General features: G+C 52.0%; 2 protein-coding genes and 1 long non-coding RNA gene across 9 annotated transcripts in view; 1 reads left to right on the top strand and 2 right to left on the bottom strand.

The window, feature by feature from the left end:
* The window catches only part of LOC127677917 (SCO-spondin), a 57,928-nt gene extending 51,836 nt beyond the window's left edge, over positions 1-6,092 (bottom strand). The window contains exons 1-7 of the mRNA XM_052172855.1: positions 6,034-6,092; positions 5,536-5,601; positions 3,163-3,447; positions 2,647-2,729; positions 2,292-2,471; positions 1,834-2,078; positions 1,645-1,744 (exon numbers count right to left, since the gene is read on the bottom strand). Of these exons, the coding sequence (XP_052028815.1) occupies positions 1,645-1,744; positions 1,834-2,078; positions 2,292-2,471; positions 2,647-2,729; positions 3,163-3,447; positions 5,536-5,601; positions 6,034-6,092 (1,018 nt within the window). The remainder of the gene's footprint in view (positions 1-1,644; positions 1,745-1,833; positions 2,079-2,291; positions 2,472-2,646; positions 2,730-3,162; positions 3,448-5,535; positions 5,602-6,033) is intronic.
* A 212-nt stretch (positions 6,093-6,304) lies between these two features.
* Positions 6,305-13,989, top strand: Znf467 (zinc finger protein 467). 6 transcript variants are annotated; one of them, XM_052173653.1, is made up of 5 exons: positions 6,305-6,396; positions 8,247-8,322; positions 8,960-9,070; positions 9,695-9,808; positions 12,120-13,989. In XM_052173653.1, exons 2-5 carry the CDS (start codon positions 8,289-8,291, stop codon positions 13,646-13,648), a joined length of 1,788 nt encoding a protein of 595 aa, XP_052029613.1. In that variant the 5' UTR covers positions 6,305-6,396; positions 8,247-8,288; the 3' UTR covers positions 13,649-13,989. The 6 variants fall into 6 exon arrangements, with proteins under 6 accessions (XP_052029613.1, XP_052029617.1, XP_052029618.1 ...); XM_052173657.1 differs by lacking the exon at positions 8,247-8,322 and adding an exon at positions 9,907-9,961 and having other exon boundaries at positions 6,329-6,396; XM_052173656.1 differs by lacking the exon at positions 6,305-6,396 and adding an exon at positions 6,422-6,478.
* Positions 13,990-20,447: 6,458 nt separating this feature from the next.
* On the bottom strand, positions 20,448-26,088 carry LOC127678578 (uncharacterized). Of its 2 annotated transcripts, XR_007976598.1 has the most exons (4): positions 25,967-26,088; positions 25,752-25,856; positions 24,489-24,573; positions 20,448-23,139 (listed from the first exon to the last, which is right to left on the bottom strand). It is a non-coding gene; the product is annotated as an uncharacterized LOC127678578 (long non-coding RNA). The 2 variants fall into 2 exon arrangements; XR_007976597.1 differs by having other exon boundaries at positions 20,448-24,573.
* Positions 26,089-27,728: the final 1,640 nt, after the last annotated feature.

Here is a 27,728-nt window from a genome sequence, read left to right as displayed (position 1 = left end):
ACTATACACACACCACACATACACATGTACTATACACATACCACACATACACTATACACATACCACACATACACTATACACACACCACACATACACATGTACTATACACACACCACACATACACTATACACATACCACACATACACTATACACACACCACACATACACATGTACTATACACACACCACACATACACTATACACACACCACACATGCACTATACACACACCACACATACACTATACACATACCACACATACGCTATACACACACCACACATACACTATACACACACCACACATGCACTATACACACACCACACATACACTATACACACACCACACATACGCTATACACACACCACACATATGCTATACACATACCACACATACACTATACACACACCACACATACACATGTACTATACACACACCACACATACACTATACACATACCACACATACACTATACACATACCACACATACACTATACACACACCACACATACACATGTACTATACACACACCATACATACACTATACACACACCACACATGCACTATACACACACCACACATACACTATACACATACCACACATACGCTATACACACACCACACATACACTATACACACACCACACATACACTATACACACACCACACATACGCTATATACACACACACCACACATACACATGCACTATACACATACCACACACACGCCATACACACACCACACATATACTATACACATACCACACATACACTATACACACACCACACAAACACATGCACTATATACATACCACACATACACTATACACACACCACACATACACATGCACTATACACACACCACACATACACATGCACTATACACACACCACACGTACGCTATACACACACTACATATATACTATACACACACCACACGTACGCTATACACACACCACACATACACATGCACTATACACTCACCACACATACACATGCACTCTACACACACCACACATACGCTATACACACACCACACATATACTATACACATACCACACATACACTCTACACACACCACACATACGCTATACACACACCACACATACGCCATACACACACCACACATACACATGCGCTATATACACACCACACATACGCTATACACACACCACACATACACATACCACACATACAATACACTATACACACACACCACACATATACTATACACATACCACATATACATTATACACACACCACACATACAATACACTATACACACACACCACACATATACTATACACATACCACATATACACTATACACACACAGGCAATATACAGACACACTACATACACTCCATCCGCCCACCCATACCAAATAGACACATATGCACTTAGCCCCAACCTCCTGTCCCAGCCATGATGATACTCTCTCTCATGAGGCTCAAAGCAGGTAAGCAGAGTGGCCTGCCCAAGCCACAGTTGAGGGCAGTAGGGAGCGGGTAAGGCAGGCTTACGTCTTCCTGTCCCCTAATTTTCAAGAGCTTCCTAACAGCACTCAGAGGGGTCAGCAGCTCTGCCTCTGCCCGCCACCCTGCCCTCAGGAGCAGGCAGACCACCCCAGAGGAGTGAAGAGGCCCTCACCATGGAGCAGCCGAGGCTCCCCAGCAGGCACTGGCTGGCCCTTCACGGAGACCTCTCCATCTTGGATCAATACCTCCTCGGGGCCCATCATCACTTGAACCTGAGAGAGAGCAGTGGACCAGGTGCGCAACTCTCCTCTCCTACCCCCACCATGTGCAGACCTTCCCTGGGGTCATCTCTCTCCCTTACCAGCCAGCAGTGCCTAGGCTGGGGACAGGGGACACTGGGCCTGAGGTGGACAGCCCAGGTGGAATCCACAGCACCAGCTAGCAAGTAGGTACACTGGCCCAGGAAGTGGTAGTGACGTCCGTCAAAGGTTTGGTAGTGGAAGCCAGACCAGGTGGCACAGGTGGCTGAGAGACGCTGGCGCTGGCTCCAGAGCTGGCCTACAGCCCCTGCCAGAGGCTGCAGGAGGCCTTCAGAGGCAGCATTGCCTGAGTAAGATACATCACCTGTGAGCCTCGAACTGCGGGAACAGAGGTGAGGACACAGTTCCTGGCACAGGAGGAGGGTGAGATCAGGGCATGGTCCCTCGGAGAGACCAGAGGAGAAGGCAGGACCTGGTGGAAAGGCCTAGCACTCTTGATGATGAGGTGAGGATGAGGGTCTGGATAAGCCTGTCTCCAGAATGGAGACTACAGACGCACCTGGGCGGTGCTGACCAGGACAGCTGAGGCACATCTGGGAGCTGATGTTCCACCAGCTGTGTCCCCAGGGCTGGGCACAGCATTCCTCCAGGCTTCCTGCTGAAGAGTTAGCTGAGCCTGCTAGAGGCTGGCAATGCCATGTGACAAAGCAATGACCTTTAGGGCTGGCTTCAGCAAGGGCTGTGGAGGAAAAGAATGGGGCACACCCAGTCTGTCATTATGTGGATGGCTTGGATCACCAGCCAGACAGTCGTGTCCTCGGGCAGTCTGTCACCTCTGCTACCACACAGATGGGGTCCCTTCCACAGCCGCCACCCCAAAAGGTACTGCCTAACCATCCCTCTAGGGTACTTACCGTCGGTACAGTGAGTACCCCCCCATCCTGGACAACAAGCCCTCACTGTCCGGTTCCGAGCAGCAGGCCGGGTTTCCGGGGGTCTGCCCCCATCGCACCGAGAGAAGCAGGGAGAGGTTAATATTCAGCCAAGACCCACCGTGAGGCAAGGCAGGTCTTAGTCTAGTCAAGTACTTGGTGAGTTAGTTCTGGTCAACAACTCTGAGGGGGTCCTCTCAAGTAATCCCCCTCCTCCACGCCTTACTTTCAAATGCAAAGCAAGAATGAAGGCAGGAAAAGAGCCTGGGGCAGCAGGGGGAAGTGTCACACCTCTCTTCCCCAGCCATACCGCCCACAGAGCGCCCTCTCATCCACCCTCATCACCTCTCTCCACCCTTCCTTGAATCCAGCTAGAACCTGTTTCCCAAATGCCTGCTGCACTAGTTTCCCCTGGGTCCTCCCCCACTCTCAGGATATCCTGCGGTCACTCTTTCCTTTCCTGTCCTGCACACAGCCCAGGTTCTGACCCTCACTCACTTGTAGATTGCACAGAGCCCGGGTGCTGGGGGCCTGGGGAGCCCCACACGGCCACCCCAGGACAGGTCCAGCTGCCAGCCTAGGCGGCCATAATGGTACAAGCTGGTGCAGGGTACCAGGTCCTCCTGACGAGGACTGACTTCCTCTTCCACATGGACAGTCTCTATCTGCTCACACCAGTGCCTGTCCAGGGATAGGAGAGCACAGATACCAGTATTGTCCCCTCTGTCACCAAGAAGCTCTGTACTGTGAATCCAAGCCCCCAAGGACTGCTGGGAGAAGTATCTGAAAGAAGGGAGAGGTTAAGGGTCAATAGCTGCTTACCCATCAGTCAGAGCCCATAGCGTCCCAAAGAGAAGGGCAAGAAGCAGCATAGTGCTCCACCACAGTCGCCTTTGGGAGGACCTGAGGCTTGACTTGGGCAATGCTGCTGGGAGCACTGTCCCACACTGAGGTCTGAATTAATCTGGAGGTCAGACTGTCCAAGGCTCCTCACAAGCGTAGATTTTATCCTAGACACTGGGTACCAGCTGTTCAAAACCAGATTGGACCTACATCCAGCGTCCCTTCAGAGGCCAATTCTCCCTGGAAACAGGCTCCACCCCATCCCTCCAGGAGCGTGTGTGTGTGTGTGTGTGTGTGTGTGTGTGTGTGTGTGATGGGACTATGGCTGGACACTTTGAGCCCCTGGCTTTTCTACACCGTCAGGCACTACCACAAACTAATGTATGAGTGTGGTCAAGGCACCCTCCCTTTCTGGGCGTCTGTTTCCTTAGCAGTAAAAACTTTAGGGATTTCCCAAGGCTACACAGATGGGACTCAATAAGCTTTTTGAAACTTCAGATATGGGAGGGGGGGTCTCCCCACTCTCCCAAAACTGCAGTGCTAGAGAGGAGGCAGCTCCGTGGTTTAGAACTCTCAGCACACCCAGATTTGGTTCTCAGCACCCACTCTAGCTCACAACCACCCGTAACTCCAGTTCCGGGGGATCCAAAGCCTTCTGACTTTAGCAGCATCAGGCACACATGTAGCAAACATACATGAAATAAACCATTGCCTTTACTATGGTGTTCTCTCTGCTCTCTCCTCTCCCTCAGCCCAGGTGCACAAGAAGAGAGAGCACCCAAACACGTGGAGACAACATGGAAATGTAAATCCTTTCCTCGGTGAGGTCAGTCTTTTGAGGGTATTTGTATGAGGTGGTTGGGGCCATTTGGTCACCTGTGGTGTCTCTGAATGTCCCAAAGCATCCAAACACTGAAAGGATCCAGGAAGATTCAGGAAGGAGGGAGGGGTGGAAGGAGCCCGGGAGGGAGCGTGTTCCCCTGGCCCTGGATGGAGCAGACCTAAACCGGATGGAATAATCCCAGCGTCCGGCTCAGAGGAGGCAGCTGCAGGCACCACAGGCAGATAAATCCTGGTTCCATCCTGGTCACCAGTAGACCTTCAGGGCTACTGGGCTGGGATGCAGCTGTCCCTGAAACTCTGAACCCTTTTATTTCATAATGAAATGAGGTCCCACTGGGCATCCTGCATGGTCACCCCACCTGGCACACCACAGCTGGCCTACTATTGGGTCTGGGACCAAAATAGGGCTAGTATGAGGCTCCCCAGTTAGCGTCCAGATAGCTAGGGCTGGTGTCTCGGAGTTGAGCAGAGTCCTGGAAAGGGCCAGCATCTGTTGTGGGCACATGTCCTTCTAATTTCTCTCGTACTCTCACCCGGTCACTGTTCCTGCATATCCTACACACGCGGATTGCAGTTTTCACACACAGAGAGGGACACACACTCTGCTCCTAGCCCACCTTCAGTCAGTGAAGCACCCAGGTATTAGAAGAGCCTTTTGCATCTTGAGTCTCAGACCTCCTGATCCTTCAGGTCTCCCTTGCTCCAGGCCTCGCTCTAACTATCTGTACATGTTGAGGCAGTCCTGCTCCATCTTATAAGGTTAGCCTTGGGTCCCTACCCTTGTGTCTGGGAGCCATTGCCAGGGACCTTGTCCTACTCAGGAGGGCCATTTACTGGCCTCCTCTTCCCAGACTCTCTCCCAGCTCTGTTTTGCAACTTGGCTGACAAGGGAAGCAAGGATTGGGGGAGAAATGTAAATTGGAGCTGCCCTTTACCCTACAGGGGCAGACCAGCGGAAATGGGAGCCCAAGGGAGTTTAAGAAAAATCACAGGACATGGAATATCCAGCCTAGATTTTAGTTCCAGGACTGGGAGAGGGTGTCTGAGGAACAGAGGTGGATGGGTAAGGTCTAGGAGTACCTGCACTAATGAGCAGAAACGGTGGAGATCCACACCTAACGCCAGGAGGTTTTCTTACCCGAGGACAACACTCCCCCGCCCCGGCCCAGCCCCGCCCCGCCTCACCCCCAGCAGCCTCCAAGCTTATCCAGCCGTCTCAGTCGGGGACTTGGTTCTATTTCTCCCCATTTTCTACTTTGAGAGCCCTCTCAGCTTGGTTCTTAATCCTCAACCCCCGCAGTGGGACTTGGATCGCGTTCTCCGGTCTCGGTGAATCCTGGTGGAGAGTTTTTTGTTTGTTTATTTTTTATTTTGACCGATTCTCCCAATCTCTGCTGGCCAGACAGTCTCCCGTGGGACCGCGGCGCTACCACATACTCGGCTGCCACTGGCGATTTTAAAGACAGCCATGCACACACTGCTCTCCTCCCCAAACACGCCCCCTCCTCTCCCTGCTCCCCCCAACTCTTCACTACTACCACCACCACCCGGTTCCGCGCTCCACCTTTCCCCAGCTCCTCCCTCCTAGGCTGTGAGCACCCTCCCTTCTAGCCCGAGTGCCCTTCCTCCCTAGCCTCTTCTCCTTCCTCTCCCCTCTGCCCTTCCTCGGTCCTAAGCTCCCACTTTCCATCTCCACACTCCGGGCATCTTGCCTTCAGCCCGTCACCTGCACCGAAGCCCATTAGTGCACCCTCCCGCGACGGGTCTCTGGAAGACCCTCCGCCTTAGCCTGTACCCGGGAGCAGTGTTCCCGCTTCCCGGGTTCCTCCCCCATCACCCGCAACGCTGCCCCGCACCCTCTCCCTCCGCGTCTTTCCTTCCCCTCCCCGCGAAGTTTCAGGGCTGTCAGTCCCGGAGTCTTTCGGGCAGCCCGCACCCAAGCAGCAGGCAGCCGGCGCCATTGTGCAAACGGCCGCCCGGGACCGGAGGCCCGAGCGCCTGGGTCCCCGAAGCGGGCCGCGGCGCGTAGCCGCAGGAGCCCGCCAGGTAAGGACACCCGAGGCTCCGGGGCAGGCGTCCCCGCCCGCCACCCAAACGGAGCTTTACGAGCTCGGCCGGCCCGCGGCAGGTGACAACCCCGAGGGAAGGGGCGCGCAGACGCGAGTGTGGGGGAGGGGTGGGGGCCAGAAGAGGGAGGGAAGGGAGTCCGGAGGGAGGGTCCTGGCGCAGAGGGAGACTAGGGGACTGGAGGGAGGGCGAGGACTAGGAGAGGCCGGGTGGGAGCAGGTGGGAAGAGGGCGGGAGGGGCCTGCGGAGGATCCCGAGGGGCAGGAGTGGGCTCCTCGGGACACAGGAAGGGTCCAGCGCCCAAGGGCGGTAAACGGGTTCTGGGATGGGGCTGGTCGGGGGCGAAGGACGCTGACAGGTGAGCCTAGAGCAGGGCAGGGGGCCGGGACCCGGACTGACTCCGGAGCTCTAACAGGGGCGGGGATTGGGGGTAGTCTAGTCAGAAGGAAAACTCCGGAGAGGGCGTGAAGTCAGTGGGGAGCAGAGATGGGCAAGGGGGCTGCTGAGAGGGAGGCGTGTTGGGAAGAAAGAGGGGTGGGGAGGGGCAGAGCTGGGGACTTGGTCCAGAGGCTGCGGGGTTAGCTCGGATTCCCCCAGGTGGGGGGCGTGAGACCTGGAAGCCCGGGAGCGGACTAGGAGGGGGAGGGGAAGAACAAGGCTGGGGACCGGGAGGGGGAGAGAAGCGGAGCCCGAGCTTGCAGGGTAGGCAGAGGGGGAAGGGAGGCAGGGGCCGCTGAGGGGGAAGGAGAGCAGCGGGAGGGAGGGAAGCAGTGGGGAGGATGGTGTGGGGGAGGGGGAGGGAACCGAGGAGAGGAAAGAAGGAAAAGAAACCCGAGTGGGGGAGGAGAGGGGAGGGGCAAGCGGATGGGGGAGAGCAGCTGAGAAGGGGAGGGCGGGAGTTGTAGGGGAGGAAGGAAAAGAGGAGGGGGAAGGAAGGGAGGGAGTGTGCAGCCCGGGGAGGGGGTGGCGTGCGGAGAACTAGGCGGGCGGGCACAGGAGGAAGGGGGAGGGGAGCGCTGCCCAAGACTGCTGGAAGGGGAGGGTCGGGGAGGCCGTAGCTGCGGAGGGCCGACTCGAAGGGGGCCCCTGGGGGTTGACCCGACGGGTGCGCGCAAGGGAGGAGCCAAGGGGGCGGGGCAGGAGGAGGAGGAGCCCCAAAAGGCTGCCAGATTTGGTGGGGAGAGAGGGCGGAAGGCTGCGAGAGAGGGGAGGGGCAGAGGGAAGGCTGCCAGGGAGGGGGAGGGGAGTCTGCTGAAGGAGGGGCAGAGAACCGGTTGGAAGAGGAGCAGGGAAGTGCAAAAGTCGGGGAGTGTACCGGCCTGGTGTGGGGGTTGTCCTCGCCGGTTAGTCCTGTGGGGGTTGTGAGTCTTTGAGGTGGGGGGTTAGGGAGAGGAAGTCAGAGTCGTTTACTACCTCTGCCAGAGCCCTGTTCACCTCCCCCACCCCAGGATCCCTAAAGTGTTACTGGTCCCCCAGGGCTGCCTCTTACTTCTTAGCTCCTGCCCTGGGGGCTGAAGGGCCCACGCGTAGTTCCCCATTCCCCATCTTGGTCCAGAGAATTAGGTGGTCCCTGTACTTCCCCTGGCAAAGACTCCGTAGTGACTGCTGGTGGCTTGGGGATGGTTTTAAAGACTTGACAGGTGGAGATAGAGGCTGATATCCACAGCCAAGCAGAAGGTTCCATGTGACTGGGTCCCCATCTTCAGAGGCCTCTGTTCCAAATCCAGTTTCCCAAGTTCCCTCACCTGTGCCTGGGACATCACTTTAGTGTTCTTGGGAGATCTAGGTGGAGGCTGACAGGAGCAATCTGAACAGGCCTGTCTTTTTAGGGTCTGTGGCCTGATCACCTAGGAGAGCCACTCCTGGTGGCCATGAGAGAGACCCTGGAGGCCCTGAACTCCTTGGGTGAGTGGGGACAAAGGAACCAGGAGGGTGGGAGTCCCCAGGCATCTGAAGTGTAGCAGTGTCATCCACAGGAGCTTACAACCCTGAACCCCAACCCATGGAGAAGCAGCCTGGAGAGGCAGATATCTTTTTAGGTCACCATTATGCGTCTCAGTGACCAACCAGGGTGCTAGATTGTATGTGTGCATGGGATCCCCAGAGAACTGGAAGCTAAAAACAAAGAGACAAAAAACTTACTGCACTTACATATTTGTTTATTGGGTTTATTAAGTGTACCTGGTGTGTGGAGGTGAGAGGAAAATTTTCTGAGTTATCTCCTACTATGTGGGTTTTGAACCAAATGCAGATCATTAGGCACTGAACCATCATTACCCACTGAGCCATTTCCCCTGCCCAGCAGTGGAATTCATTTTTTTTTCTATTTCAAACTATTCAATTTCTTTTCTTTCTTTTTTCTTGCCTCAATTAAAAGAGCTGAGCTTAATACCTGGCCAGACTGCTGGGGGAACTTGGGCAGTCCTTTATCCATGCAGACAAGAGATACCTTTCTTCTCTAACCAGCTGGGAAAATGCCCCATCTCTGATACCAGTTCAATACTAGAAGCTTCATTTGAACTCATCCCTCTGCCTATAACAGGATTCTCAGTGGGACAGCCCGAGATGGCTCCCCAAAGTGAGCCCAGGGATGGGTTCAGTAATGCCCAGGAGAAGCTGTCATCTTCTAGAGAAGAGAGCACACTGCACTCAGGTGAGTGGGTCCCATGGAGGGTGGCTCTGGAGAGCATATCCCTTCTTCCACGAGCCATCTGTTAAGCACCCACTCTGCAGGAAGCTATTCTGGACATTTGCAATACCTTAGGCACTGAACAGACCTAGGGCCCTCCCTTTGTGGAACTTAATCTTAGAATGGGCCGCAGTCCGCCAACAAGAAACGTAAGCATGGTAAAAGTTGTGAGTCACCTTAGAAGACAGTAAGTGCTGTAGGGGTGATGACGTGCTGTAGGGGTGATGACGTGCTGTAGGGGTGATGACGTGCCATAGGGGTGATGACGTGCTATAGGGGTGATGACGTGCAGTGAGAGGGACCCAGTGGCCGCAGGTGGGCAGGGATCCTTAAGGCAAGATCTAGCCTGGCTCCTTCCCATTGTCTTCCTCACATGTTTTGCCTTAGAACTTATAACACCGTCCAGAAATTCCTCACAGTTGTGGCTCCTGGCCACCCTTAGCACCTGCTTTGCCTACTGGGAACTTGGCTTAGCAGGATGTGGGACACAGATCTCTGGGAAGTCCCAGCTTGCTTCCTAGTACCAGTGGGGTTTGCCTTCCATCTGTGATGTTTTTGGAGTCCTTGGGGCATCCTCTTCTCTTTTAGGGCACGAGACCCCTGGCCAGAGAGAAGGCATCCACACAGAAGAAGCTGAAGCTCCTTGTATGGGTAGCCAGGCCTGCACCCCACAGAAGGCCGAGCCTGCAGGCTCTGTCCCAGGTGAGTCTTCCTAGGAGGGTCAGGCCAAGGGAACAGGGACCACGGCTTCTCTCTGAGGAGATAGCTGTGCTTCAGGCCCTCTCTCTTTCCCTCTGTAGTACTTCAGAGCTCCAAAGGAGTTTACATCTGTGGACAGTGGACTGGGAGAGGAAGGTACCAGAGAAGTGCGTCTCACTTCTGGAAGTCCCAACTTCCCTCATCATCCCCTCCCCCACTCACACGTGCTGCTGTTCTCTCAGATTATAATTGCCGTGAAGATACAGAGTGTTCATTAGTATGTTCACTGCCTCTACCCCACATGCTCCTTTTCGCAAATCTCTGCTGATCTTCATGATACCAAGGGCCCCCTGTCTGTAGCACACACGCAGACACGTTCCTGCACATGTGTGCGTGCGCACACACTCACAGAGATACACTTCTTCCATTTCATTAGCACTTGCTTACATGACAACACTGACTCAACAAAGGTTTATTTGGTGCACACAGGTGTTGAGTATGGTAAGGAACGACAGGGCGTCTAGCTGCACAGGCTTGAGTTGAACCCTTGTTCGCACAGTCCTGCTGAATGTTCTTGGGGCGGGATGCTGTGTTCCCTCCAGGGGTGGTTTGTTCACCTGTCATCAGGGTGAGCGAAACATCATGGCTCGTGTGAAGCTCTGTGATGGCACGTGCACACTAGTCCCTAGTTGGCCTCAAGTAAATGGTCATAGAGCTGACTTTAGGATTCAAGATGTCTGCCATCCATCGCTGAGCTGCTGTGACTATGAGGCAAGACAAATAATTAAACCAACAATACATAGCCACAGGTTCACAGAAGCTAATATTAACGCCAATTGCTATGGTGTTTATGGTGAAGGATCTTTATGTGCTAGACATGTTAATGTTGCTTGGTGAGAGAAGCCTGGATTTCAGCAGTGGTAAGTGGGGTGGGGGAGGGTAAGACATTCTTGGCTGAGAAAGGACTTCAGGCAGGAAGCAGGAAAGGTGATCTGTGACAGGTTGAAGAGCGGCACAGGCACAGTGAGGGACAAAGCTTCACACCTGCATGAAAAGGAAGCCGGGCTAGGAATGTGGGGGTGGGGGGTGTGAGGGGCTGTGTGAAACCAGAAGCTGTTACGGGTTCTCGACGAGGAGTGGCATGCAGAACAGGGAAGTGACATCAGAGGCTGAGCAGACAGTGCTATGGAACCAGTGAGTTAGAAACGGGGAGTGAATGTAGTCTGTGTAACATGATCAAGGCTCAGGCAATGACAGCCTTTCAGGGCCAGGCGGCACTCAGATCATGTGGCTCAAATGTTCTCAGAGGGATTCACTGGGGGTGGGGGAGGGGGCTTTAAAGGAAGAGAACAGATTCCTCTGCATGCAGGGATGCATTTTGCGAGGATTCCCTAGGGGCTTGAATCTGCCCTTGGGCTGAGGCCCCCCTTGAGACCTCACCCTGCTTCTCCCACTGGCTGAACATTCATCCATCTCCCTGCCCCACATCACCCCCACCCCAGCCTGCAAACTCCAGTCTTGTCTTCTCTCCCTTAACTCTTCCTTTGATCCTGCCAACTCCAGCTTCCCTCTTTGTGGGGATGGTGGTGGTGGTGGGGTGTCTCTGTATAGCCTTGGCTGTCCTAGAACTTATTCTGTAGAGAAGGCTGGCCTGGAACTCATCTGCCTCTGCCTCCCAAGTGCAACTTCTTTCTTAATGGCCCTTCCGGGTCCTGTAGAGCAGAAGAAAGGGAGCTCAAAAGTGGTTCCAAGGGGGGTGGGGCAGCAGAGGGAGCATCTGAGAAGGCAGGATGGAGCACCGGGGTGCTCTGGTGCTTGGGGGAAGCAGAGGGAGAGGCACCAAGGTTCCCAGGCCATCCTGCCTCCAATGGTTAAAGTCGGCTGGGAATGGGGGCAGGGGAGGCCAGGCGTTTGTTGACACTATAGCCAGGTTGAAGGACACGAGAGAAGGGCCAGGGTGATAGCGGGCCTCTTCCCCAAGGATGGAAGCTCAGAAGTAAGCAGCAGTTCTGTTCTTGGAGGGGGCAGGGGGAAGGGGGAAGGGTTTCTTCTAAGGATTCAAGGGAGGGATGGGGTGGAGGAGCTGGCCAGCGGGGAAGAAAAGACCCAGGAGGGGCCATGCTTGCCAGTGCTTTGGCTGCAGAGGGAACAGAAAGAGGATGACAGGACTTTGGGGTTTACTGATTCCCAGGAAGCTTTGAGTGGGACACAAAAGGAGCGTGAGGAGCCTGGTGACAATGGATGTACCCGGAGATGGGCTTTCACACAACTCCCTTTTTTTTTTTTTTTTTTTTTTTTTTTTTTGACTGCTCAGGGGAGGAATGGATGATTCGGAAGGTGAAGGTAGAGGATGAGGAGCAGGAGGCAGAGGAGGAGGTGGAATGGCCCCAGCATCTCTCCTTCCTTCCCAGTCCTTTTCCCACTCCTGACTTGGGTCAGTTGGCTGTTGCATACAAACTGGAGCCAGGGACCCCGGGGGCACTAGGCGGAATCGCGCTGTCGGGGTGGGCCCCCATCCCTGAAAAGCCTTACGGCTGCGAGGAATGCGAGCGGCGTTTCCGGGATCAGCTAACTCTGCGGCTGCACCAGAGGTTGCACCGGGGTGAGGGTCCTTGTGCCTGCCCGGACTGTGGCCGCAGCTTCACGCAGCGCGCTCATATGCTCCTGCACCAACGCAGCCACCGCGGAGAGCGTCCCTTCCCGTGCTCCGAGTGCGATAAGCGCTTCAGCAAGAAGGCCCACCTGACCCGCCACCTGCGCACGCACACTGGAGAGCGACCCTACCCGTGCGCTGAGTGCGGCAAACGCTTCAGCCAGAAGATTCACCTAGGCTCGCACCAGAAGACCCACACCGGAGAGCGGCCCTTCCCCTGCACCGAATGCGAGAAGCGTTTCCGCAAGAAGACACACCTGATCCGCCACCAGCGGATCCACACGGGCGAGAGGCCTTACCAGTGCACCCAGTGCACGCGCAGCTTCACACACAAGCAACACCTGGTGCGGCACCAGAGGGTGCACGATGCTGCTAACCGCACCCGGTCCTCTCCCGACATTCCTGCTACCCTCCACTCTGCCACCGCGTCTCTTACCCTGGCCCCTCCCGGGCCCAAGCCTTTCGCTTGTTCCCACTGCGGGCAGAGCTTTGGCTGGAAAAAGAACCTCGCTACGCACCAGAGTCTCCATCTTACCGAGGGCCGTCCTTTTGGGTGCGATGAGTGTGCACTCGGCACCAATGTGGATCCCGCCGCCGCTGCAGAGCCCCCGGTCTGCACTCCCCACGCGCCTGACTGTGGTCCGGGTTCGGGGCCCGCGGCACCCCAGCGCACCACCTCCAGCGAGCGCTCCTTCTTCTGCCCCGACTGCGGGCGCGGCTTTGCCCACGGGCAGCACCTGGCCCGGCACCGGCGGGTGCACACAGGCGAACGGCCATTTGCCTGTGCACAGTGTGGCCGACGCTTCGGCTCACGACCCAATCTAGTCGCCCACTCCCGGGCCCACAGCGGCGCCAGACCTTTTGCTTGTGCGCAGTGTGGCCGCCGCTTTAGTCGCAAATCTCACCTGGGCCGCCACCAGGCAGTGCACACTGGCAGCCGCCCTCACGCTTGCTCGGTCTGCGCCCGCTGCTTCAGCTCCAAAACCAACCTGGTCCGCCACCAGGCGATCCATACAGGTTCCCGACCCTTTTCCTGCCCTCAGTGCAGCAAGAGCTTCAGCCGCAAGACCCATCTGGTGCGACACCAACGCATCCACGGGGAAGCGGCCCTCCCAGCCCCAGCCTCGAACCTCTCTGCGCCAGCCTGGTCCAATCCCTCCGAGGTGGTACCACCTCCAATCTTTTTCTAAGCGGGAGTTCTGACCCACATCCTGCCTTTCCCGACAGATGTGGGAGACTCATGCCTGGAGACTTAGTGGGTTTTCAACATTCACACCAAGGTTGCTGCCAAAGCACCAGGTCACTTGAGTCATTGCCCTTTCTTTAATGTTAGTTGAGAAGTCCGAAAAACATACTTAGTTCTTGACAGTTATGACAACACACAGAGACTATCCTTGCTGATACCATACTGAGAACCAGATATATCTGGGGCTCAACCAGGTCAAGGGGAAACTGACTGAACAAGAGACCTCTAAATAGAGGGAAAGAATAGTTATTTATGTACTTGAAGTTCATTAAAGTTCAGGTCTGAGGTTCTGGGGCCAATATCTGAGCGAGTCTGACTCTTCTCACTGCCACTTCCCATCCACAGGAAAAAGACCAGGGAAGTAAACTTAGCTAGCTGGGTCTTCCCAACCAATGTGCACATATGCCGAACAACTACCATGGTCCCGTGCGTGTGTGTGTGTATGTGTGTGTGTGTGTGTGTGTGTGTGTGTGTGCATGTGTGTGTGTGAGAGAGAGAGAGAGAGAGAGAAATTTGGCTTGGAGGGAGTAGGTGAGGACCGGACGGGAGCTCTTAGGCGGCCCCCAGGGGACCAGCATTGTTACTCTTGGTGCTACAGACCTCCTGTTTGCAGCCCTTCAAGAGCTTCCCAGAGGCACCCTTACCAGCACCTGCCTCGGAGGTACTGAGGAGGCAGCCTTGAACAGGCCATAAGGGTTTCAACATCACCTTCTTGTGAGGAGTGCTTGACAGGAGCAGAGGGGCTGCCTGATAGTGGGGAGCAGTGGGGGAAGAGGGTGGGTTTAGAGAGAACTATTTTGGATCGGACCTCATTGGAGACTTGGAGGAAATCCTTTACTCTCCTGGAACTTCAGTTTCTCATTCAGACGCGAGCTGGTGCTGGTGAGAGCCGAGAGTCCGCTCTATCCCGTTACCAGATTACTAACAACAAGAATACCCAAGGCAGCTGTCTCCTGGGTGCTAAGCACTGGGAAGGGTCACACACTGTTGCTGGGATAAACCGCTGACCGGGAGCAGGGGAGGGCTGCTGTTTTATTCTTTCAAGTCAGGAGGAACGCTCCTATTGGCTTGTTCTCATGAGCTGTTCAGTTTGCTTCCTTAACAACCAGGGACCACCTGCCTAGGGGTGGCACTGCCCACAGAGGAGCCCCTCCCACATCAACCACTAATGAGAAAATGCCCCACAGGCCAGGCTGATGGACTGTGGCAACTGAGGGTCCTTCTTCCCAGATGACTCTAGCTTTGTCAAGTTGGCAACAAAACAAATAAAACCAAAACCTAGCCCACACAGTGGATTCCTTGAGGGCAGAGTAGGGACCCACAAGAACAAGAATAGCCAAGGGAGGCTGACAGGCTGGCACTTCTGAAGCCACGCCTGAAGAAACGGCATGGGAAGCATGGGTGGGAGGCTCAATGGAAGTAGGAGACCCAGACTGGGTCCCATCCAAGATCCAGAGAGCTGCGTCCTCGGCCCAAGGGTGGAGCGAGGCTGGGACCGGCATGGGAGCCAGAAAGGCCGTGGGAGCCGCACTGTGCAGTGTTTCCCGTTGCATCCGGAGAGTGGGGACAGCGCGGATGACGGTGGAAGCACGGCCCTCTTTATACTTTAGCCCTTTAGAAAGGCTGGCTGGAGCCCTGTGCATCAGTCGCCATCAGTCACGTGGCGAGGACTTTGGACTATGGACGTGTCAGAGGAGATGGAGAAGTGTTGAAGTCAAAAAACACGTTTGATGGTGCAGGACTTGCTAAGGAGCATGGTGGAACCACTGGGGCCTGACTTCTGCTTAGCTGGCTTGCCGACAGCGGCCTTCCCCTGAGAAGTGTCCACAGGGTCGGGAGAATAGTTATGCTGGGAGAGCAGTCTTTTGTACCGGCTGAGGCTGACTTATAGAAAGTAGCCCATCTTGGTACAGACTTCAGGAGCAGGGAAACTGGAGACGGGTGGTCCGAAAACTATCTGCGTTCCAGAAGCTATTAGGTATTAGGTGCCCACCCTCCAAAGAAGTGAGCACGGAGTGAGGGAGGGAGGCCTTGGACCAAACGCTGGTGTGGAGCACCAGCAATGAGGGAAGGACTCTGAGAGAAAGCTGCAAAGACTGGGGATACCAGCGAATAGAAGGAAGACCCTGAGAGGAGGTGACAGGGACGCCTGGGTAACACTTTCAGGAAGAAAGAAGCAGCTGAAGGAGGGGGGGAGTACATGAACCCAGGATCGTGTCTCCTGCCAAGGCCATGGTATGCAGCATCTGAGTGGTTGGGTGAGTTCCAGTTGCAAAGGTGAATCACAAAAAGCAAAGCTGGGAGCAGGAATGAGCCAGAGTGAGACGACGCGGGTGAGGGGAGGGCCGGTGAGGGGAGGGCCGGTGGGAAGCCTCTTTCACTGTAAGGCAAGGGCGTGAATGTGTGCACGGTTTGTTTCAGGGCTATGAGTGGGTGACTGTTGACTACTGTGGGTGGGGCTGTGAGATGCACTCCTCCTGCTGCCTAGCCATTGGGACCCCACTCTGCTGCTCCAAATTGCAGCTCAGCGTCTCTGAAGCTGCCCACCAGGCCTTGGGGACACTGAGCTTAAGGACCCGGTGAAGCTGTGGCCAGGACTGTTTGGCTCACACACATGACATTAGCCCACTACTTCCCTTCTCCGAACATTCTGGAATTCTTGTGTACAACAGTTTTTTGATCCGTCAGCGGGTTTGATGGGCACTGCCACATACCAGACATTTCTGGGAATTCGCATTCTCTTGAAGATTCACCACGTGGCAAATCTTTGTCCTCTGAGCTTGTTTGCAAAATAGTTGAAAGCCATTTAGTGTCAAGCCTGGCGGTCAAAACAAATGACAAATGTTCAAAACCAAGTGAGCAAGACTGACCAGCTGTCATCCCAGCCGCTCTGGAGGCTGAGGCGAGAGAAGGAAAGGGCAAAGCTCACGTGGGCTACAGAGTGAGTTCAAGGCTACCCTGGAGAACCCAGTGAGACACTGAGGCAGGATGGGGGTGAGAGGGTACCAGCAAGATGACTCAGCGCCTGCTCTGAGCCACGTGGTGGAAGGAGTGAATTGACTCCTACAGGTTGTCCCCTGACCGCCACACATTTGTTGTGGTATGTGCATGTGTGTGCACATACTGAATAAATAAAAAGAGTTTTGAAAGGGAAAGTTTTGGGTGATAGGCACTTACTTGTCTGTCTATGCAAGGCTTTGTGTTCAATTCTTGTCCCTCCTCTGAATGAAAGGCAGGGGCTTCTGAAGACTGCTACAAGGAGGAGCTTAGATTCAGTCAGAGGTGTTCTTATTAAAATCAATACACAGCTGGGCAGAGGTGGCGCATGCCTGTAATCCCAGCACTCTGGAGGCAGAGGCAGGCAGATTTCTGAGTTCGAGGCCAGCCTGGTCTACAGAGTGAGTTCCAGGACAGCCAGGGCTATACAAAGAAACCCTGTCTCCAAAAACCCAAATCCAAAAAACCAATAATAATAATAATAAATCAATACACACTCCTGTGTTTCTCCAGATGGGACCCGAGTTGTGAGTCATCCCCAGTAGTGGTATGTAAAAAAAAGAAGTAAAATGCAGATTATATGTATTGATTTAGGTATGAATGTTTCGTTGATGATGAGATATTTCATTAATTAGCCAAAATGTATTTAGTTTTCCTCCAAATTTTGTTCCACAGAAGGATTGTCTGTAGTAAACAGGTATGAAGCAGGCAGTCTGTAGTCCCAGGACCTAATACAGACATGTATAGCTCACGCTGCCTGCCTGTGAAGAACTGGAGTCTGGTTGGAGATGAAACATGAATGCCCACAGACAGAGGAGTACGGCTGTGTGTGCTCTTGCTGTTGCTGCTTCGTCTGGAGGAGGAGGAGTCAGGGGAGGGAGGATCTGGTGTGTTTTCAACAAAACTCCCAGCCCTTGCCTTGCTTACCCATGACGGCTGTTCAGATGCCCAGAATGCTGCTCTTAACCCGTTCTTTTCTCATTTTCTTCTACATGTTGCCTTGCTTGGGAACAATCACTGATCAAGAGACTATTTGGCAAGGGCAGAGCAGAGTGAGTGGACTTTAGCAGCAGTTAAGCCAGGCTCTAGTGAAATCTGCCAATCATGTGACCCATGACACAGGAATCTTGCTGGTTGCGGAGCCTGTGGTGTCTTCTCCCTCTGTCTGCAGGGGTAGACACTGAGAGCTGCTGGTCAGAGGGACCTGCCAAACATGCTGCACATCTCAAGTCAGAGAGTCTCTAGGTGTGTCTGACCAGCTCAGACAAGCAGGTAGAGACTCTGGCATTTTAATCCTTTGAGCTTGCAAATCCACCCAGCCCTGTGCAAACATTGCAGGAGGCAGGGCACAAGCCCTTGATCTCCTGAATTCGATTCTTCACAAGTAAGGCAAAGTTTGTCCTGTGGATGGCCCTTAATGCTGAGTGTTCTGGGAGATGGGAAAGAAATACGAGTCACTGTCCCAGACTCACAAACTAGAACCTGAGCCGAGAGAGAAGTGGGAGCGTCACAACATGCCCATCACTGGGCAGGCACCTGTATTGCAACCTAGTCATGACCAAAGGGCAGAGGAAGGGCAGGGTGCAGGCTGAAGAAGTCAGGTGCTTCAGGAGAGCAGTGTGCCCTGGCCCAAGAAGAGGCCTAGGACTGCAAGCAGGAGGCAGAGGACTTAGGATCAAAACAAAGGCCATTCATTGTAGGGGGCTGGGGGGGGGGAGGGGAGGCCACCGGAAACCAGTTTTATGTAACTCTAAGGCAGTGCTGAGAACCTATCCCTCTCGGGGTAAGTTCAGAGAAATCCCACCTCTGCTGAATCGACTGATGTTTTAGCTGATGGATATCGCCTTAGTTAGGTCTCTATTGATGTGATGAAACACCATGACCACAGCGAGTTCCGAGAGAAAAGGGTTTATTTGGCTTTTTATTTGGTTTACTGTTTATCATTAAAAGAAGCCAGGACAGGAACTCAAACAGGGCAGGAACCTGGAGGCAGGGGCTGATGCAGAGGCCATGGCAGGAGCTGCTTGCTGGCTTGCTCTCCATGGCCTGCTCAGCCTGCTTTCTTACAGAACCCAAGGCCACCTGTGCAGGCATGGCACCCACATTGGGCTGGGCCTTCCCCCACTGATCACTAAATCACTAACCATTCGTCATTATATAAACGTCATACCATACCCCACATACATGCGGTCACTGGTGTCAATTGAGAAAACTGAAACTTTGCTATGGCGCAATGACTCCGTAGTCCCCCCATCTAGCAGCTTCCATAACCAATGTTCTATGTTCTCCATGAATTTGGCCATTAGGACTCTTCCATAAGTTGGATTGTATAATATTTGTTTGGCTTATTTCACTTAGTAAAAAGAAAAAAATTCAAGGTTCATACATATGGGTAGCACATACCAGAATTTTCTTTATAAATTTATTTTCTTATAAAGTTAAATGCATTGTATACATACCACTGTGGGGCAAGTGAACCATGCTTCATCAGACAGAAGACCTGGTAAGGTTGAAGCAAGTTCAAAACCCTGGAAAGTCTTATAATTGAAAATGGCAGGCATGAGAACCAGCTCCTGGCCAGGGTCTATCTATCCTAGAACACACCATTGAGAGAGCCATGACAGCAGTTGAGGTCATGCAGCATAAAAACCTAGAGTTCTCCATGCTAACGAGGTGGCTTCAAGTGTTTAGCCAATGAGCTTCCCTTCCTGGGCATCCTCCTTGTCTTACTCAGGGTTTCTATTCCTGCACAAACATCATGACCAAGAAGTAAGTTGAGGAGGAAAGGGTTTATTCTGCTTACACTTCCACGTTGCAGTTCATCACTAAAGGAAGTCAGGACTGGAACTCAAGCAGGTCAGGATGCAGGAGCTGATGCGAAGGCTGTGGAGGGGATGTTTCTTACTGGCTTGCTTCCCCTGCCTTGCTCAGCCTGCTCTCTTATAGAACCCAAGGATACCAGCCCAAAGGTGGAACCACCCACAAGGGGCCCTCCCCACTTGATCACTAATTGAGAAAATGTTCCATAGCTGGATCTCATGGAGGCACTTCCCCAACTGAAGCTCCTTTCTCTGTGATAACTCCAGCCTGTGTCAAGTTGACACACAAAACCAGCCAGTACACTCCTGCAAAAGGCACTTAATCCCTGGTTCACCCTGAATAAGAAGTATGCATCCACATCCTCCATGGCAAGAAAGCAGTTTGGACAAGCAAGGACCCTCTTCTTCATCAAGGATCCCCAAGGGAAGGAGGAGGGTCCGAGTCCTAAAGAGCCACGCCTAATCCCCTGGAGAAGGCCTCTCTTAAGCCCCTTCGTACTTTCAGCGTTCACTTGAAGCCAGACTGGATTCCCTGTCAGGTGCACAGGGAAAGGGCAGATCCTCAGACCTGTTCCTAGCTCCTCTCAGCCCCCAGAGCTGTCTGGGCACATAGAGGCTGGGAACCACCCTTCTCTACTGGTGGTCTCCAGGCGTCTGGGTACACAGGAGACTGAGACCACAGCATCCGTCCCAGCCCCTGCTGTTTCTCACCTGGAGAGACGCGGATTGGAAGCCCCTATCTTGGACTGCATTCTGTCTTACCTGAGGAACATGCTGGTGGCGCTCTGGCATCCCAGCGGTGAGACAGACACACTTACCACAGTATGCATGTGGAGATCAGAGGACAACTTGAGGGAATCTGTTCTCTCCTTCCACCATGTGGGTCTTGGGTATCATGTAGTAAGTACCTGAACCCATTAGACCATCTTATAGGCACAACATTCCTTTATTTTTATTTTAGTCTTTTAATATGACTTTGAACACACTTTTCTTCCTTTTAAAGGCTAAATAATATCCCACTTGTGTGTCTACAGTTTTTGTTTCTCTATTCATCTCAGTGATACAGGTTGTTTCTACCCAGTGGCTCTTGTGAATGATGCTGTAGCCCGTTGCAGAGAGCATCCTCATATTCCTGGGCTCTGTAAATGTGGAATCATAGATGGACCCAGCAGCTGACTACGTAAGACAACTATGTGTGAGGCGTCTGGGGAAAAGAATAAAAAGGAGGATTCTGCCTGGATGGTCAGCAGGCATCTCTGAGAAGATGAATCAAGTTGACAGGATTATCAGAGTTGCGGTCTGGGCCTCTGGCCATCCAGGCAGCATGGCTCCACACACCCAGGGCATTCACTGTCTGTCTCCAGGGAAAGAAGACGAGGGCATCCTCCCCTCTGCCCAAGACTATGACAACTGTCACAGCGAGGAATGCATACTGCATCTGGGTCTCAGTTACAAACGTTCCCGGAGCCACTTTCAGTTTCAGAGACATGCAGTCTGTGACGAAGTGTGGAAGACGCAATTTAAGTCATCTGGAAATGAACAAGCTGGGTAAAGCCAAGTTTTCATGGAAAGAGTATTGAGGAACATGCTGAATAAAGGCACTTTGGATGGGAAACAAGTGTCCCAGCAGATGACCCAAGGGCAGGCCAGCTGTGTGACAGGCAGGACTTAGAGAGTATGTGAGGGTTGGGGAAGACCCCCAGCATGCTTGGCATCACAGACAGGTGACACCATCCAGGCCCTGCCTCACACCTAGCCTGGTATCTGATAGCAGCTTGGGAATTTTCCAGTCTTTTAATGTTGTCTTCTTCTGCCCCTACTGTCCACCCTTCACACAAATCGGAGGATAGTCTGTGCCTAGAACCCTTCACCAAAGGCGCCATATTCCTTTCCTGGAGTCTTCTTACTAGAGTACCAGGGTCTGGGAGGCTCTAAATGACAAAGCGGCTCCTGTCTTCTTGTTGGATTGGAGGTTGTAAGGCTGAGGCCCGGGTGCTGGCAGAACCTTAACTCTGCTTGGAGTGAAGGATGGAGATGTTGGTCTCTGCCTCTGTCCCAGCTGCCCCTTCTCTGGTGGACGCTTCTCCATCTCCCCTTCTGACCTCATCTGACTTCCCAGGCCATCATTCTGTGGGCTTCTGTGTCTTATCTTAAGGACACAGATCCTATTGGATTAGACCCAATCTAATGACTTCATCTTAATTTGATTACCTTTGCAAAGGCACAGTTTCCAGATCCATGGCCTCAGAGCTGTAGGAGAGCCTGAAATGAAGGCTCCAGGTGCCTGGAGGCTGGGGGCTGGCTCTGGGGCTCACGTCACTGGGAATTGCTGAAGCAGGACAGAACAACATTTTTGTCTGCACAAGTTATTTTGCTTACTTTGTTTTCGAGACAGGGTCTCACTATGTAGCCCTGGTTTGCCCAGAACTCACTATGTAGACCAGGCTGTCTTCAATCTCAGAAAGATCCACCTGCCTCTGCCTTCATCTGGGAGAGACTTCATTTCAGGCTCTCCTACAGCTCTGAGGCCATGTATCTGGAAATTGTGTCTTTGCAAAGGTAATAAAACTAATCAATTCCACCAATTTCTGAGTGGAACCAAAGGCGTGTGCCACCATATCTAGCCTTTGCTGACACATTTATGAACCCCAGGGGCCTCAGGCAGACTCTTCCTCTGTTCTTCATGGGAATTCATTTATTTTTACTTACTTATTGACCCTTGGGACTTAGCTGGAGACAAAGCAGGACTGGAGATGGTTACCCTCTTCTGTGGATCAACAGTATCTTGTGCTTTTCTGGAGCAGCCATTGTGGGAGGGGCTGGAAGAGCTGTGGGAGACCCCCTGGGGAGAGCTAGAGGGTAGATGTAGCAGGGGGAGGTCCCAGGATGCTGAAGATTCGAGCTGCTAGGTCTGTACAGGCTGACAGGAGACAGGGGAGCAGATTAAACCAACCACCCAACTGAAGATAGAGCGTTTAGGTTTGGGATTAGGTCAGCCTCGGGGCAGGGGACCTTCCTGGTCAACCACAGGACACTGGTTTATGTAACAGGTTTATGTAACACCAGTCTGTAATGTCATTAGAGGCACCACACACTGCATTCTACCCGATGCTCTGCGGAAGTCAAACCAGGGATCCCTTCCAACCCTGCAGACAGGCCCTGGGGGCTGAGCCCTCTTTCTCTACCAGGACTTCTGTCCAGGACTCACTTCCTGTGGTCTTCAGGGTCGTCCCACAGGATGTGGATTTTAGACAGATGAGGCCAACTCCATTCTGAGGATTCTTTCCTCTGCAGAACATCCCACAGGCCCACTCAGTTGCCTCCGAACCCTCACACTTGTACTCCCAATGCTGTCACCTCAGTCAGACTTGTGTTATAGAGGCCTGGGAATGTTCTAGAACATGGGTCTCTAAATTTTTGTGTACCGCTAAATATTTTTAAATGTTTATTATTATTCATTAATTACAATGAATGCATAATAATTGTACCTACTGTTGGTGTATGTGTGAGACGTTCACACAGGAGTGCAGTGTACACCTTTGTCTACGCACGCCCACGCTCCTTCCGGCTCTGTGGGCCACTGCTCTGCATCCAGTCCTGTGGAGCTCAGCTTCCTCACCTGAGAGAAAACGTGTGGCGTTGCCCTCTTGTCTCTGTTCCTTTCACTCAGCGACTTCCAGTTGCTTCTCCTTAGGGCTGAACAATATTCCCTGAGTACACAGACTACATGTTCCTTATCCATGATTCAGTCAGTGGGCACCCAGGCTTTTTTTTTTTTTTAATATGGTGCCATGATAAACATGAACGCTTCTCTCAAAATAACGTGTGTGGAAATAAGTTTGCACATAAATTCAGAACCCATGACCCACTCTTAATCGTATCCGTGGGTTCTGAGGGCTGTTGAAAGAATCTCTGTTCTCATCCTATACACAAGACAATTTGAGCTAAGAGAAGGCGAGATGGTTCCACAGGGCTGCAGGTGGGAGGAAGGGAAGGATGAACCCATAGTGTTGTAGGGCAGGCCCTGCCTACAGGTTTCTGGCTCCCAGTGTGGCCCGTGCCTACCACAACAGAGCCTAAAAGGAATTCCGGAACAGGTGGGTGTGCACAAGGAGCACCCCTGTCTCTGTATCTCCCTTCCTCTTTAGGAGGCAGGGGAAGGCAGGGAATGAAACACAAGCTGGCAGGGCTGGGCTGAACTGAGCTCACAGCGAGAAGTGTGCACAAGCTAGTGAGGTGGCTGGGTGGGTAAAGGTGTTTGCTGCCAAGCCTGATGACCAGAGTTAGGTCCCTGGATGTTAGATGCTGGAAGGAGAAGTGTCTCCCATGAGTGCTCCATGGGTCCCCACACTGATACCATGGCGTGAGAACGTGTGAGGGGCTACGTATAAGGAGCACGTGTGACTCAAAGGCAGTTGTATCACTGAAAAGCCTACCCAGACCGAGTGCCAACTGAGGAAAGGCACATCCCATGCACCTTTAAACTATCAGCAGGTAAGTCATTCTCCTCTGTCTAGCAATTGTGGCTGCCTATATGACCTTGAGAAGGAAGGCTTGTAAATGTTGTAAGTTTCAGGAGCTTGTGAGATTTGTTTTGTTCCTGAGCCTTTTAAACCTCATCCTCATCTCCACTTCTATTTCTAGCCCAGGTCACAGCTGGAAGCTGTACAGGTTTTGTGGGTGATGCCCCAAGGGAAGCAGTGCTGACTGGGTGGAGAACAGTCACTAGAACAATCAGGTAGGTATTTAAGCAGCAGAGAATACTGGGAGGGAGTGAATCTAGACTCTGTATAGCATCTCTTTGATCATGTAACTAGATAAATTGTACTTAGCAGGTGGCAAGCAGGAAATAAACATTTCTATCATTACTAATTTCAAACTTATTCTGTTGTATCTCTCTTTTCAACCTTATCAGTTTTCTATAGCTGGAAAACACATCAATCCCAAATTAAGTGGGAAACAGCAAACCTGTATCCAGTCACTTGCTACTTTGTGGGTTCTTCTTTCTTCCATGCTTCTCCACCCCTTTTCTTCTGCCCTTTAAATCCCCAACCTTAGATAAGAAAGAAAAAGGGATAGAGAGGAAGGGAAGAAGATCCCTTAATAAAGTCAGGGGTGAGAAAGGAGGCAACATTATTGGCAGACTACTTCCTGTTGATTAGGAGTGTCAAGTTCCTTGGGGCAATTTTGATCTTCATGGTCAGGATATTTAATTTCTTCTTTGTACTCGGAACTACTTAACAAACCACAATCAACAACAAAGAACAACAAGCAACAACCCACTAACAGCCTACTACATTTCTCGGGGCCCTAGCATTTATATACTCTCTGAAAAGTTCCCAGAATTCCAAACATCATATAATTGCAGAAACTATCTACAACTGGCAAAAACTTGCCTCTTCTAGAGCACGAGGCAAATCATAGTCAGCTGCTGAGGATAATCTGAAGCAGCCCCATATCTCATGCCTGGGATTAAAACAAAAACATGTTCTTATGATAGTTTTGGTGCATGATTTAAGGTAGACACAGTCGGCTGTGGCAGGTAAATCATGGTAGTGGGAGTCTGAGCAGCTAGTGACATCAGTCGGGGAGCAGAGAGTTAAATGCTGATGTTCAAACATTTTTCCTTTCCCCTTATTCAGTCCAGGACTCCAATTCATGGAATGCCCATATTCAAGGTGGACTTTCCCTCCTCAGTTAAACATCACTCCAAATACACAGTGGTACCCAAAGATGTGGCTCCAATGTTATTCTAAATCCAGTCAATGAATAGTAATACCACACCTGGGCAGCAGTTGGTGAGGGGGCTCTACTGAGTGGCTTTGACTGGTCTTATTTGGAAGACCTCATAGCCACCCTTGTCTATGGCCACACCACCCTGAATGTGTCTGATCTTGGAAGGCCACATATAACTGTAATCACCTTCAGGCTCTTAGAACTCCAGACCTGGGTGATCCAAGATGTCCCCATGGTCAGGAAGTTTGTCTGTGTTTCCCAACATGATAGCTCTGAAACAAAGAGAGCAGTAGCTGCAGCCTTTACCCCAGACCTCATGCAATGTCACTTCTGCCATATTCTCTTGCCCATATCAAGTTGCCAGCCATCTTGGTTGACACTCCTGTATCCACTACTGGAACATATGTTAGATGGGTCCTAATAAAGTGTGTGTGCTTGAGTAGTTCCTCTTTCAGCTATCGCCAAGTTCAGTCTTAGCTAAAGATTCCTTCTCACCAGCTTAGCCTGATACCCCTGAGGCTGCTCAGTGACAGAAGAGGGCCAGGTTCCCATGGTCTCCTCTTCCTTTCTGCTTCTTCTCCACCAGGACACATGGTCTCCCTATTAAAGGACAGGGGTTATGAAAGGAGAAAGAAATATCTCATTTGACTGACTTATTTTTTCACCTGGCAAGGGACCTTGGTGTATCTGGATGCTGTTGGAATACTTACCTTATATGTTCTAAGAGGCTCTGATGAGTTCTGACTCTTTCCTGGCACGAAAACACATGAAGTTCTACTGTTCTCTGATGAGGAAACATGTCTTCTGATGCCTGCTCTTCACTTTCTGTCTAGCTGAGATACCACAAATGATTGACTTCCTCATTTTGAATTGCTATAAAAGTATACCTGGGTCTGAGCAATTTATAATAAATGCAAATGTATTTGGCTCATGGTTCTGTAGACTGAACATCCCTTAGCCCAGTTAAATTTATATAAAATGTTGATTGTCACAGCAACTCAACTTAACTAGCAAAGACAAAAATGCAAATGTTGATTCAATAAATCCATGGGAAGGCTTATTTGGCAAAGCAGGGCAGAATGAGAGGTTTATGAGGTAGTTCCCATGGGAGAACAAGCAAGCAAGCAGGAAAGGAAAGGAAAGGAAAGGAAAGGAAAGGAAAGGAAAGGAAAGGAAAGGAAAGGAAAGGAAAGGAAAGGAAAGGAAAGGAAAGGAAAAGCATCTGAGCCACACAGTGACCCCCTGAGAAGTAAGAGGGGTCAGAAGAGCAGAGTCACATAGGTGGGGCCTCACACCTCTATGCATAAAGTCTCAGCAGGGAGTTCTGAGGGAAAGATGTCTTGTCAGATGAATCCACCGCGGGAGCACCAAGCCTAGTACTCTGTCATGGAGCACTAAGCCTAGTACTCTGTCATGCTCAGATAGGACTGGTGCTTCCTAGGAAGAGCATGGCCTGGCTGATAAGCTGAGGTCTTCACTGAATGAAGACCAGTGACTGCAGACAATCAGTCACTGCTTTCTTGAACAGAGCAGCACTGGGTTTAGACGAGAAATTCAAGGGTGACATCTCCAATTCCCACAGGAATGTAGAACTCTGACTTAGCCTTGGGAATACCAAGAATCTGTGGTTGCTTCATTTAATTCCAAGATTCCCTCCATTTCTCTTCCCACTTTAGTCTTGGGTCAGTTCTCACTGAAGACCAGCTTCTCCACGTGATAAAAAAATAGGGCCAGTAACAGCAGCTGTCAGGGTTTGTTGTTTATGGCTTTTGCTTAACTAAGAGAGTAATGCACATACTCCGTGATTTAAACTTCCTGACCTTGAAGAAGGTATTTTAGCTGCTCGCTGTCTCTGTTTCTCTGTCTCTGTCTCTGTCTCTCTCTGTCTCTCTGTCTCTCTGTCTCTGTCTCTGTCTCTGTCTCTCTCTCTCTCTCTCTCTCTCTCTCTCTCTGTCTCTCTCTCTCTCTCTCTCTTTGAGATAGGGTCTCTTTGTCTATTTGTAGCCCTGGCAGTCTTGGAACTCACTCTGTAGACCAGGCTGGCCTCAAATTCACAAAGATCCACCTACTTCTGCCTCCTGAGTGCTTCGATTAAAGGTGTGTGCCACCAACACATGGCCCGGGTACTCCCTTTTGGACCACTCAGCAGATGCCAGGGGCAGAGCCACACAGGAACATGAGCGCTATTGGCCAGGCTGACGAAGCAGCAAGAATAAAGAGCTTCTTTTTCCTGAGGAAGAAGAGCGCCACTGGGCAAGTAAATATTCCATATCTAGTACGGGAATGGTGGTTCATGCCTCGAATCCCAGCACTTCAGAGGTAGAGGCAGGTAAGTCTTCATGAGTTTGAGACCCCTGGTCTATATAGTGAGCTCCAGGTCAGCCAGGGACACACAGCGATACCTTATCTCAAAAAGAGAAATAAAAATGCATATCTAGTCAACACATCTTGTCTCCACTTCCTTATTCCCAT

The sequence above is a fragment of the Apodemus sylvaticus genome, chromosome 2, assembly GCF_947179515.1.
Source record: "Apodemus sylvaticus chromosome 2, mApoSyl1.1, whole genome shotgun sequence".
Classification (NCBI taxonomy): Eukaryota; Metazoa; Chordata; class Mammalia; order Rodentia; family Muridae; genus Apodemus; species Apodemus sylvaticus.
The sequence above is the reverse complement of the archived record's forward strand: the minus strand, read 5'-3'. Positions and strand labels throughout refer to the sequence as shown.

Bases quoted from the DNA above. Each gene is read 5' to 3' on its own strand.
- Znf467 (XM_052173653.1), top strand. From the start codon at position 8,289: ATGAGAGAGACCCTGGAGGCCCTGAACTCCTTGG. The intron at 9,071-9,694 runs GTGAGTGGGTCC...CTTCTCTTTTAG, and splicing joins AGAGAGCACACTGCACTCAG to GGCACGAGACCCCTGGCCAG. The intron at 9,809-12,119 runs GTGAGTCTTCCT...TTGACTGCTCAG, and splicing joins GCCTGCAGGCTCTGTCCCAG to GGGAGGAATGGATGATTCGG.